The 12,163-nt window shown below is 45.9% G+C and overlaps 1 protein-coding gene across 3 annotated transcripts in view; it reads right to left on the bottom strand.

Moving 5' to 3' along the window:
- Positions 1–12,163, bottom strand: part of Slo (calcium-activated potassium channel slo) — a 206,247-nt gene that overhangs the window by 50,365 nt on the left and 143,719 nt on the right. For all 3 annotated transcript variants that reach the window (XM_077682288.1, XM_077682290.1, XM_077682289.1), the window contains 7 exons: positions 7,909–8,019; positions 7,178–7,283; positions 6,530–6,682; positions 3,452–3,607; positions 2,064–2,176; positions 965–1,123; positions 766–842 (listed from right to left, as the gene is read on the bottom strand). In XM_077682288.1, the coding sequence (XP_077538414.1) occupies positions 766–842; positions 965–1,123; positions 2,064–2,176; positions 3,452–3,607; positions 6,530–6,682; positions 7,178–7,283; positions 7,909–8,019 (875 nt within the window). The remainder of the gene's footprint in view (positions 1–765; positions 843–964; positions 1,124–2,063; positions 2,177–3,451; positions 3,608–6,529; positions 6,683–7,177; positions 7,284–7,908; positions 8,020–12,163) is intronic.

The raw sequence follows: 12,163 nt of genomic DNA, 5'->3' as shown, positions 1-12,163 counted from the left end.
GTGGATGCAAAACGTGAGACTAGAGCCTTGAGGGCAAACGTGCAAGAAATATAGCCTGAATACAAGGCATTGTAAAGCAGATGAAACGCATGGAGCTAACATTTATCACATAATTAACTTAGTTCAGTTGACAGTCAATTTAAATCCTTAAAACAACTTGCCGTTACTCTAGTTACTAAACGTTAGCAAAAAAGCTCCTGCATATGTTTACAAATGTAACGGACGGCACGACAATGATAGAAAAAGAAAGATGCTCACACACCCGAAGGTATGTTGCGCATGGAATACATACTTTTGCCTTTTCAAAGTAAACAACATGGTGCACAATGCATGAAGCAACAAGCAAGCAATTCACGCCCACGGCAGAAGAGCAGATTTAGTGTTTTTTGAGCACTTAGTTAAAGCGGTGCATGAAGCGGTCTTGCCAAGGCAATAATTAAACACCCGGGGTGGCTAAAGCACAGCGAGTGTGGTCGTACAGAAAGCTCACACAAAAGCGGGGAACAACGTTACGTAACCTGTCCATTCGCTGCCATGACAGAAAGCAGTGGTTGGCGAACACTCAGCCTAGGGATCCGATTCAGACAACTAGAACAGTATTCGTTAGCCGCATGTGCTTCACGTTCAAGGCACCACTTTTGCAACAGCTTAGCAACAGACACACCGGAACCCTGAGAGCGTACACACGTAAGCTTCATTTCCGATCAATAGGTACAGGTCACGTTAGTGCTATTGGCAAACGTGCTAGCTTTTCAAGACACTTACGATTCTTGCACTTGCACTTCTTGATGAGCTTCTCATCCTTGATATCTTCGTGGCAGTTTTTGCAGTAAAACCACGCCCTAGGGGAAGGGACAGAACAGGTACGGGCGGTCAGAACGAGCACGCTAGACAAAAAAAAAAAAAGAAAGAGCGCGAGAAAGAAAAAAGAAGAAGGCGCAAAAGGAAAGACCAGCTGGGTTACCTTTTCACTTCGTCTGCAGACTGAGCAATAAAAAAACCCTGAGTGTTAAGAGTAATTTTAATTTTCTTCTTCGGATTGATGGCAATCTTGGAGTCTGCGCCATCATCGACGGCCACCTCGATGGCCAAAAGTAGCAGTTTTAACTTCACAAAGCAAAGCCTGAAACACGAAGGGGCGTATAAGTGAGAGGTCGACTAGAAAAGGGGCAAAAGAAAAAAAAATCAAACAATGAAGGAGCGGATACCATATTCTTATGAAGAAAACAATAATGCAGCTAACTCTTTCCTTCGCGTAACACGCCATGCTTTTACGCTGAAACGGAGTCTATTGCAGCTAGTGACGTTAAGGGCTATAACTTTCAGCAAGCGCTTCCCGACTCCTTCGACGACTCTACGCCTTCACGGTGTGTACGCTCTTACAAATTCTCATGGGACTACTTTGACCCACGCAATCGAATGGCCAATTACTGCGGTGAAATGAACAAAGAGGCAAACGACTAGGCCCAGGGACTACGATATGGCTCGAAAGTTTTACCTGAAATTACCGAAAGCAAGCAGAACATTTTTTCTAATGCCACAGACAGAGTAAAATTATTTTTTGTTTTGTCATCAGATCACGGAGTCAGCGGTTGTACGGACAGACATATGGCCTGGAAGAATTGTAGGGCACCCGTGTTTGGTGCCGAAATGTCGAGTATGTGCTTTTGTTATTTGAGGTCCACGTCCTTTTATTCTTACAGTCCTCAGATCCTAAGTCGGGCCTCGTCAATCGCCAAATTTGCTAAACCGGAAACGGGTATTGGTCGTTAGAGTGCGCTGTAGTGACACAGACGCATAAAAAGTTCTTTGTTTTTTTGTTTTTGGTGTACATTGAATACGTAAAAAGCAACAAATTTATTGAAAACAAAGTCTATAATATTGCGCCTAGTATATTATCTCATCCCCAAAGACCGCACATTAAGCTCTCGTCCCTATCCCAAAAGACAAAGCAAAAAAAAAAACAAAAAAAAACCCTGTCTTGCACGCGCCTCTATCATTTCTGTCCCATCTGTACAGCCCGAAATTATCCTGTATGAGTGAGGAATGGCTGCAGCCCTTACTCTGCTGCCTGAGGAAAGGTCATGCCTGTAAAAGAGGCGGATAAGCTCTCCGTGTACATCTCCATCCCCGTGCCGCACAGATAATCGTTTTGCCATGCGGGCATGTCCGGAGACTGTAAAGGAAAGAGTGGGGCGGGGCCGGGGGACAAGAAATAAACAGTCACAACGCACAAAATGACTATTTGAAGGGAGAGCCGTACTTTTAAGTAGGCACCCAGCTTCCTTCCCTGTTAACTCAGCGGAAGATGGTATGCATTAATATCCCGCAAGGCTCCTTCAGTCATGGATGCGGACGCTGCAGATGCAAAGGCGCGCTTGGCCCACGATTTCCTTCCTTCAAAAAATTCTCGCGAAGGTGCCGCTGAGTAGCCGTAGTAACCCCAGAGTACGTCCTGCAGAGTTGCCACTGCTAGCCATTCCACATCTAACGCATGCACCTGTAGAGACGTCCTCGACATATGCAAATTCATACCCATACAAGTGACGAGCTGTGAGTTGGCCCAAAACCGCAAACACCGTACATGACCGCAGCTTGTTTTCCTCGCTGCACCAAGAACAAGCGCTAGTCTATCCCGCACGAAAAGGCGATGGCTACTTCCTACTGCGTTCAGGCCGAGGCAACTACGCGCTACACCCTGCTACCACCAATCACACTCACGCGGAATATTTTCCTGAAGATGCTGATCTCCTGGAAGTCACAGTGTATCAACAGGTCAACAAATCAACTATTGCAAACACTCCTCACACTTATATTTCCTTAAAAAGTATTCGTCCTAGCAAGAACTCTGCTTGAGGTATACGAGCAGCGCGTGGTAACAAGATTTCTTGAGATCTTACAGAGCTGTTGTTTTGTCATTTATTCACGGTGAGAGAAGGGTAAATTAGACACAAGACTGCAGAATAAAAAATAAGGCCGATGTAATCGTTAGTGGTACCATGACACGTACACATAGTGTCCAATGAGCGGTAGAACTTGCTGTGGCAGCTTGAGAGGCCATCGCCATCTCCGCAGTAGCAGTTTAGATTTCTGACCAAGCGGGCTAATTTATAGTAGACGCAAAACCTGCGAGAGCTTACTTAGAGCGGGTAACAACCCAGGTGGTATAAATCCCTCCTGATTTCTCAGCTAAGATGTGCTGCTTAGCTCAGGTGTAGCCTCGGAGCACTAACACCTGTACGTCCCCCCCCCTTTTTTTCCCCTCGCAATAAAACTGGCTGACGAACAAAGCTCTCTATAAACTAATGATTTAATTCTAGAGGAACCCTTACAAATCTTCTAGTGATCACCCTAACGTTGCGAGGCATTTCGAACTCTGCTTTGCCCCTCGCTTAAATGCTTACACACATTTGTATCGCAGCAAGAGCTGTTACCGTGCACAGCCACGTACCGTTTTGTATGACCTCATGGCAAACAGGTTGGCCATCATGGTTGAAAAACCCGGAGCCAGGCAGCTTTGTGCAATGAAGCCAAGTTTTAGCTCTGACACGCAGATCACATCGTCTCCCCGTTTCCAGTTCCAACTGGGGATGTTTAGCAAGTAAGCCTGAAACAGCAACAACAAAAATACATATACGTGTGTTTGTGATCGGCTTTATCGGGACCGGGTTCAGCGATGCACATGTATTCAGTCTAACCGGCGCCTATAACTCGATTGTTCTTGTTTGTGTTCCACTAAAACAGAGAAGGCTTGAAACAACACTTATAGGAACACTGCTAAGGATTTCTTTTGACCGGGCGTATACAAAATTTTTCAACCTGCGATAGAGTGAAGGCGCTAGAGACTTGACTCAAACAAACCTCTCCTGGAGCAGAATAGTACATACAACCAGTATTTTCCATTTTCCCCCATTCTAACGGTATTTACATTCTGGCCGACCTGTAGATGCCTAATGGTGTGTGTTTGCGTGCTAAATACCGGAAAGTCGTAGAATTGACTGCATTTTGGCCAGTTGGTTTATGCGTCACCCGTACACGTGGCTACAAACGAAATACTTTCGTGCACTATTGCCTCCATAATTTCGAGTCATAAGGTCAGCCATCCTTCGTATCTGTAGTTAACCGTGAGTTTTCAGAAATTAAACTTCTACTGCGTAAAGGCTACATTGCATTTGCATACGGTGAGCGCGTGCATTGCAGTATGATTTCAGAATCTAGTAATCCTGTTTAAACAGGAATAAAAATTAAGGAGAATGAATTGTGTTCATCGACGCGAATTCATTGATAATGTGGGAACACACGCAATTTTAAACAGCTTTTCCAGCTAGAAGAGCCGTTTACAATTGCTTTTGTACCCACAATATCCATGAATTTATGTCGGCGCACGAGCGCAATTCATCGCGTGGTTTTTCTTTTTCCCTCCATGAAGATTTATCTGCAAAAACGCGATAAAAATGGTTTCGCACAACCCTCCGAGCCTTTTTTAAAGCGAAGCAGCTGTCTATGCCTCACTGATGACGTTGTTCGTCCGAGTAGAACGCACTGCAGGAAAGTTAACTTTACACAATGGGCTCAGCGCACATCAAGCGTCTCAAGAAAAAGAAACGCTTCCCGTGGTCTGAATCGAACCTGGGTCCCTCGCGTTATGAAGCCCACGTCTATCCGATTGGGTCATTCCGACACGGTCGAAGCAGTTTGGAACTTGGACTTTGACTTTGACTCAGGTGTCATGGGAGAAAGCTTCGCGTTTTAACAATCTTGCTCTTAAGAACGGGGATTTAAATTTTTTGGTTGTGTAGCGTGCGAGCAAGATCTTAATAGAACACCCAGACACAATGTTGCGAGAACGCAGGGTCTTCGTTGCGACGATCTGTAACCCACCAGCTGTGGCTCGCACTTCGCAGCCATCGTTCCACAGAGCACCATGTCGGTGTTGGATGCGTTCAATGCGGAATGAGCCCGATGTAGGTGTCCAGCACGATGAGATGGGGGAATATTTCGTAATCCGAGGGTAAAAGCAACCACGTGACAATCAATGCAAGCGTAAGTAAATATATGCAGGCGTACTTTCGTGGGCAACTTCCTTAACTGCCATTTCGGATTCAGCCTATAACATTAGTGCACAACGTCAGAACGTCGTGCATTATATGCACGGTGCTGCTTCTGGACTGTCGGAAATGATGCCAGTCTCGCGTTGCCTTATAGTGCCTCAGTTGCTCCATCTCTACAAGCCGTTGTGACGATGTCATGAATACAAAAATAGATGCGAAAATATCCCGAATATTGTTCAGACGAAAATTCCCTAAGATGGGAACGATATTGCCCGAGATTCTTTAAAGTTGCGGTGAAACTCAGTGTAGCTTATCCGCTTAAAGAGTTTCTTCGTCTTTAAGTGACGCACGCGGCAAAATTTAGTATGTATGCAGGGCAACTGGCGACACTTCATGCCACAGCTTCACCAGAATCAGAGTTCTCCATGGCTGGCGTGCGCGTATTCTACTAACCTGCCGTCACGTTCCCCCGTCGCGGCACGCACGTTGCCAGCACGCCACTGGCAGCGTGGCGGTGAGGCGGCGCGGTGGAAAAGCACTCGGCTCCCCGTACTAACTCAGATCTGTTTTGATTTACTCTTTATAGCGGCGTCCGTTTTTTGCGCCAGACAGTAACAACAACGCCGATTTTTCGCAGAGCGGGGTACTTAAGGCTCTCGCCCTAAAATTGGTGGCTATGCCAGGGCCTCAGGCGGTGTCCGCACAGCATTAAACCGAACGGCAAGCTCCATTTAGCAAAGGCCCACGAGGATACCCGTATATCTTGAACACTTTATACTAGATGGTGCACTTTGGCACTGTTCTGTATAGTTCCTGTACATAGCAGTATATGAATACCGTAACTCTAGGGTTCTGCAAAGTGTTCCGGCTTTTAACGAGAACGAAGCGGGTGATGCTATAAACGCATACGATTCGGTCTTGCCAACATAGGCGTCTGTATATAGCCACTGCTAAAAATTGGGCGGTGTTTGGGGATATAAATATGTACTATATATATACACATTATTTTTAACATATTACACGCAGTTCCATTGTTTCGAGATGCGCAAGGGGTATCGCTGTTCAAAAGTGAAGGCGTTGTGTATATTTTTCCAGGTGGTGAAGTAAACGAAACCCCACCGGCTTGCTTGACCGTTTGATGAGGCGATGGAGCCACCTATGCGCAGCATTGATGGGGCATCACTTTATTCAGGAGCTGTCTCTTTTTTTCTTTGTGGAATTTCCGACGCCAGGAAACTGGTTGCGTATGTATACCAGCAATCCCTGAAAACTGGTTGTGTATATAGAAACGCCCTCGCAAGGCACGCGCTGCATGACTGGAATCACTGTGGCTCGTCAATGAGCCGCATTTATTTTGCCGCGACCTTCGTGCGCTGTGGGGTCACAATATCTGGTACGAACCTGCTGTCGTAAGGCGGGCAAAGCGGCCTACTGCCATTGAAATGAGGTGTCAAAAAGGAGACCGGCTGAACTCTCACCTTGTTGTGATACTGCATCAGCTGAATGATGACCCTGATGTCATCAGAATAGTTTTTAATGGAGATAACTCTCATGATGTTGGCAGCGTCCTCTGCGTCCGGGTCCTGGCAGTACTTGTTTGCCAGCACCAAACATGCATCTGCCTCGTGGACCTGCGAATGGGGCCCCGAAGCAGCAATCAGCCGGATAGTGCTCAGTACATGCATTCAACCTCCGGATGTGTGCCCGTACGCTTTCTACGCATCGGCAGCAGCGTTTGTATAGGGAAAAGACTGGCTATCTTGGATAGGCTGCCTGATGTTGCTAGTTTTAGTCTTGGCCAATCAGAGAGAAGAAATCGGGTGAGTGGCCTGCTGATAACAAGCAAACATCCTGGCTATATGCAAGACTGAAAACAAAGATTTTTTAACTACTTAAGTAAAGTACGTTAAGTAAATACTGGAGATGCCATGACAAGAAGTTCTGGGGCTGCTTCGTTCCGGTGTTATCACGCCTAAAATCACCAGGACTACCTCCGGACTACCTCCGAAATAAAACAAAGTACAGCTATGTTTCCTGGCAATATCGCTCCATAAAAGCACTTAGATTTACAGGTGCGTTTCACTCTCTGTTCGTCCAAAACATCCCAGTTCAAGGGCAGTAGTTACCTTGACTCGTTGCAAGTCAATTGGATTCATGACACTGCCTTGAAAGAACTCCACCGTTGTAAAATGCCTTTTTATCAGGCCCTCCAGCTCGAGGTCTGGAGGTTTTCTGCACGAGACGAACAGAGAACGGGAGAACCGACACATCACGTTGCGTTGACGGCAACCACGAAGTAACCAAAACAATGGTAGCCTGATATTGCGCAAGGAACGAAGATATTAAGCTTTCGTCACTTTCACTGACTTTAAACATTGTCATCTGCAGCGTCCTACTCTGTGCAAGGTCCCATTTGTTGGGATTGCGATGAAGGAGGAGGGCGTAATAGATACTTTTATGTGCATCTTGTATAAAAGCGCTTTTCCACCATTGGCTAAAAAATAAAACAGCGTAATTATGTACGCCACGAAAAGTGTTATTATGATTTGATGTCGGGACACATAAAGAGTAATTGTTAAAAAACAAGCAGATAAAATACATAGTGGTAACTGAATTTACCTTCAGACATTGGTGTTTGTTAATCGTGACTGTTTTCTGGCTAGCTTTTATGACTATTTTTTTACTGCGTTCTTTATAGGCAAAATATTAAAAAAGCACTGCTGAATACTTAACTGACAATGACGGTTACATAACCAGCAAACACGAGAACACTTTGTAAATCACAGCGTCGGCACAATAAATAGACGGAATCACACTGCCAGATCTGCCGCGCAAAGCATGATGGGGCCAGGTTTACCTGTGTAAAAAAACTACCTCTACGTCTACATCTTCTCGGTCCTCATGGAGGAAATCTTTCAGGAAGTGGGACACAGATTCATAGGTGATGTGTCCGCACACGACAATGTGCCTGAAATCAAGAGAGGCGGTTTGAAGTGTAGAAGACGCCACATTTCTTGGAGAACTTCTGAGTTGAAAGCATTCGGTAATGTTGCAGTGGCTGCACGCGACGTGCCTTCACATGAATTGACGTAAACGTACATTCGGACCACGTCGAACATTTTTATAGAGCACTTTACCGAAAACGAAAATCATGACACTTTACAACCACAAGCACAAATGTTCACACTGTCTCCAGCTTTGCTCCTTTAAAAAAAAATGAAAAAAGAAAACAACTGCAAATAGGAAGCGTTTGTAATGTTAATGTTACTAAATTTGTTGTAAGAAGTTATGCAACAAAATGTTACCATACCTCCCATTTTTACTGAAAAAAACTTCTAACAATGTTCCTAACTTTGTTGTAAAGAGTTTAAAGTTCAAAGAAAAGGAGAATTGTCTATTAATGCGTAAGCATTGTTACGTCGCTTCCCCCGTTTTACTAACCTTACGTTTACTTCTTGCATTGAAAGCGTCTTGTTGTTTTGTTTTATGGCTGTGTTTGAGTTTAAAGCGCGAGGGTGCTGGATTAGAAACGCCATTGAGATTTCGTTCGTTCATTTTTTTTCTGTATGCGTCATTTTGTTTCCTTTGTTTCTGTTTTTGGTGACTTACATAATGTGCTGGATTAAGTATACTGTTGCGATTTCATTAATTCATGGTCATTTTTAACTTTATATTGTATTTTATTTTACTGCTATGGTTGATGGCTGCAAGGTTTGTATATAACTAGTCGATTATCAAGATTTGTGTATCAAAAGCCAAACTGGGTGATGCTTCTTCTCGTTTGAATCTAGTTTTTGTTTTTGTTTTCCTCCGTTTTTACAATAATTACATGTGCCCCCGTGCAGCGAATCAATGTCTTAACTTCGACAATTACGCATTTTCGTGCAGGTAGGATGCATTACAGTGTTCGCGTTGGGAGTACTCGGTAAAGAATGCTTACGCATTACAACCACTCGCATGAACTACAGGTCGCGAAGCAAAAATGTTTTTCTTACTTTTTACCTTTATAAAACAGACCGGCGCTCCTATATAGACATCTAACACGTATAAACAGAGATATGTATACAATTCTTTTAGCAGCAGCAGAGCAAAACCCATCGAATGACTTCTTAGGAGGTGTGCTACAAGAGCTCGTGTTAAGCTTTTAGTTTCCCAATACGCCTACAGGATGATAACTTTATATCGATGTCTATCAAGTACAATCGAAGGGTTCTGTAAACAATTTAACAGGAGCATAGCAAAACCACGACAGCAGCATAAACACGAACAAGCTGTAATTTATCTCAAGACCCACATGCAGAAACGTTTAGCGGTTTGGCATTCGAGGGCTTTGATTTGCTGCCCCAAGTTAACACGCGACACGCAGGTTTCGAAGAAACAATCCTACAATAATGACATGATGACAGTGATCACTCTCACTAGTGTGCACGTGAACACACTGTCTGTACACATGAGCGTGAAGGCAGGTCAGTTCACAGGAGGCACCACAGATGCAGGAAGGTTTCAAAGCCAACACGCACACCGGCCCAGGCAGCGTCTTGTCTAGCCTGCTGCAGGTGGCACAGACAGCCTGGCACACGAATGTATCATCTCACTCAATGCCACCAAACAACTGGAACTAACAGAGGCCAAAGCACCACACATGCGGTTTTGCCCGTCTTTGTGTCTAACAACAAAGACGACATGCACTCATGCAAAGAAGAAGAAAAAAAGTCGTGCAGCGAGCCGCAGTACAAACATCGCGGGCACTAGTGGGGGATCTGGAATGTGCGCGAGGCGTATTGCTAGTATTGTTGGTGTAGCTTGCAGACTGCTACCTCGAAAGGCGATGTTAAATTTTCCCCGGGGAATGCTTGCAGCAACAACGAAGAGTTCTTGCTGCTCTACTAAGCGAGGCATTCTTTTGGTTAGTGGAACGGCATGCTCGTAGGAAGCACACGTCATCAGTAGGCGCTACGAATGTCTATATTTTGTATTAGACAGGAGAAAGAGAGAGAGAGAAATAGACAGAAAAAAAATTAGGTGAACAATTCTGTGCGAAGACTGAATTCTACCAGCCTCTTGCTCCATTTTATTTTTGTCAACAATACTGGCGCAGCTAATGCATGCAATCAAAAGAGGCCTTGTTAGTCCAGTAATGGGGAGCTGTTTAGACGGCAAGCGAAGACGAATTGGTCTACCGCTGCTTGGACAGCATGCTCAACTTTGAGATTGTTTTTATATCGGCGGCCGTCGAAGGACGGGCCTTTGCAAGACACGTTAAAGTGTTAGAAGAGGGAGCGGATTCCGGAGGTTTGATTGTTTGGGTGCTCGGAAATCATGCAGGGGACGTTCTGCAGTCGAAAAAGGAAAAAAAAAAACTACTACGAAGTAAGGTTAGAAGAGAAAGAGAGACTACAGTTCTACCAGTGCCACAAAATACACGTTACCTTCGTCCTCTTTCTGACTTGAATGTCCCACCGTACTTTGGCCTTGAACCAATTAGGTCTATGATCTCCGGTATACAGCTAGCGAACACGGCCTATCACGACAGCCGGACAGCAAAAGAAGGAAAAAAGAGGGGAAAAAGACGGGGAAGAAAGATGAGGGAGAGACAGGACAGAGAAAGAGGCACTCAACCGGCACCAGGCATCCGTGATGGCAATGCACGCTCACAAAGACCACAATGCACTCCTTCGTTCCTGCTTTGAACTGCCTCGCTGAAAAAATTAAAACGCCTCCAGCCACACAAAGGAGAATAATGGGGGAAAAAAAGAGAAGACAGCCCAAAGTGCCGCACACGTCTCCAGGAGACAGCACTGGCATCCTGTTCCCGCGCCAAAGACCCGGCATGCAGAACAAAAATCACTGGAGGACCTGCAAAGCGGGGCTGCACTCGTGCTAAAAGCACCCGCCCTGACACCGCGGCCGACCGAGCATGGCCTTTCTCTGCTCGCCGCTGGTTCTGCCGAAGGAAAGGAACGAGCACCAGGATCGACGAAGACGTCGGGGGGTGGACGGAACGGACATCCCGAGGAGGCAGCGACTGCCCACGCGTTGGGCGGTCTACGACTGGGTCAGCCACATTTAAACTGCTCCACTGGACCTGCCAAAAGTCTTCCCAGTCGGTATATCTGCGGGATATGCGGCACTTATGCCCACGTGAACAAGTTTAAAAAGAATGTGCGGCTCAAACGTTTCACAAATCGTTCTTTGCAGCTTCACGCCCGCCTAGATACCTTCCAGGTAGAAAAATCAGCTGTGTAACGACGGGTCCATTAGTAGGTGCTGAAAACTCCTTGAACTAGCATGGCTTAGTAGCCAAGGTAGATGCCAATAAAATACCTCTCTTTGCCTAATTGTAACGCTCTATTTTATAGCGCACGTGAGCTAGTAAACGAACACCTCAAACGAATTCTGCGCGTGCTGTTTACTGGCTTCCCTAATTGTTACTGCTATGTGCTCCCAGAATAACATCCGCAAACATTAGTCAGCGCTAGGCCTACAAATTGAAAAAAGGCGTCGAGAACACGTCTTGTTTTCAGGTGTATCAGCTTACCACGTGAAGTAAGAATAGTTGGAATGATCATGTGGCGAGGTAAACAGGCGCGGATTATGAGACTAAAACGAGCCTGTTTGGTGGGTTTTCAAAGGATTCGCATGGGACTTTTTATTTTCTTTGTTTACGCGAGGAGAGGTTGAGGACTGTTTAGAGGCTTTATCGCAGGGCTGGTGTAGCGCGAGCGCGGAACTCGGCGGGTATGGCCCCACGAAGGGCCAGACCAGGCTCGCCGAAGCAGCAGCTCGTCACGGCACGCACAGCGGACACGAGGCCTGGAAGCGAGACTAGGCGGCACCGCCGTCGAAGCCCCTGAGGGAGAGGGAGCGAGCGTGTTCCCCGCCGGCAGCGTGCCACACAGCCCAATGTGCAAAGTGACGACACCAGATGCGCGACGATGAACGCCTTCTGGCCAGCAACCAACCACTAAGCCGTGCAGGGCAACAATTCATGCATGAGAGAGAGATAGAGAGAGAGAGAAAGATAGCACAATACTGACGACGAACGACGCAGGACGGCGGCCAAAAGAAAACAACACCAACAGAACAAGAATAGAAAAGAAACAGTGGCGGGA

The sequence above is a fragment of the Haemaphysalis longicornis genome, unplaced genomic scaffold (genome assembly GCF_048455015.1).
Source record: "Haemaphysalis longicornis isolate Haplotype H1 unplaced genomic scaffold, Haemaphysalis longicornis Haplotype H1 scaffold_1, whole genome shotgun sequence".
In the NCBI taxonomy this organism is placed as follows: Eukaryota; Metazoa; Arthropoda; class Arachnida; order Ixodida; family Ixodidae; genus Haemaphysalis; species Haemaphysalis longicornis.
The sequence above is the reverse complement of the archived record's forward strand: the minus strand, read 5'-3'. Positions and strand labels throughout refer to the sequence as shown.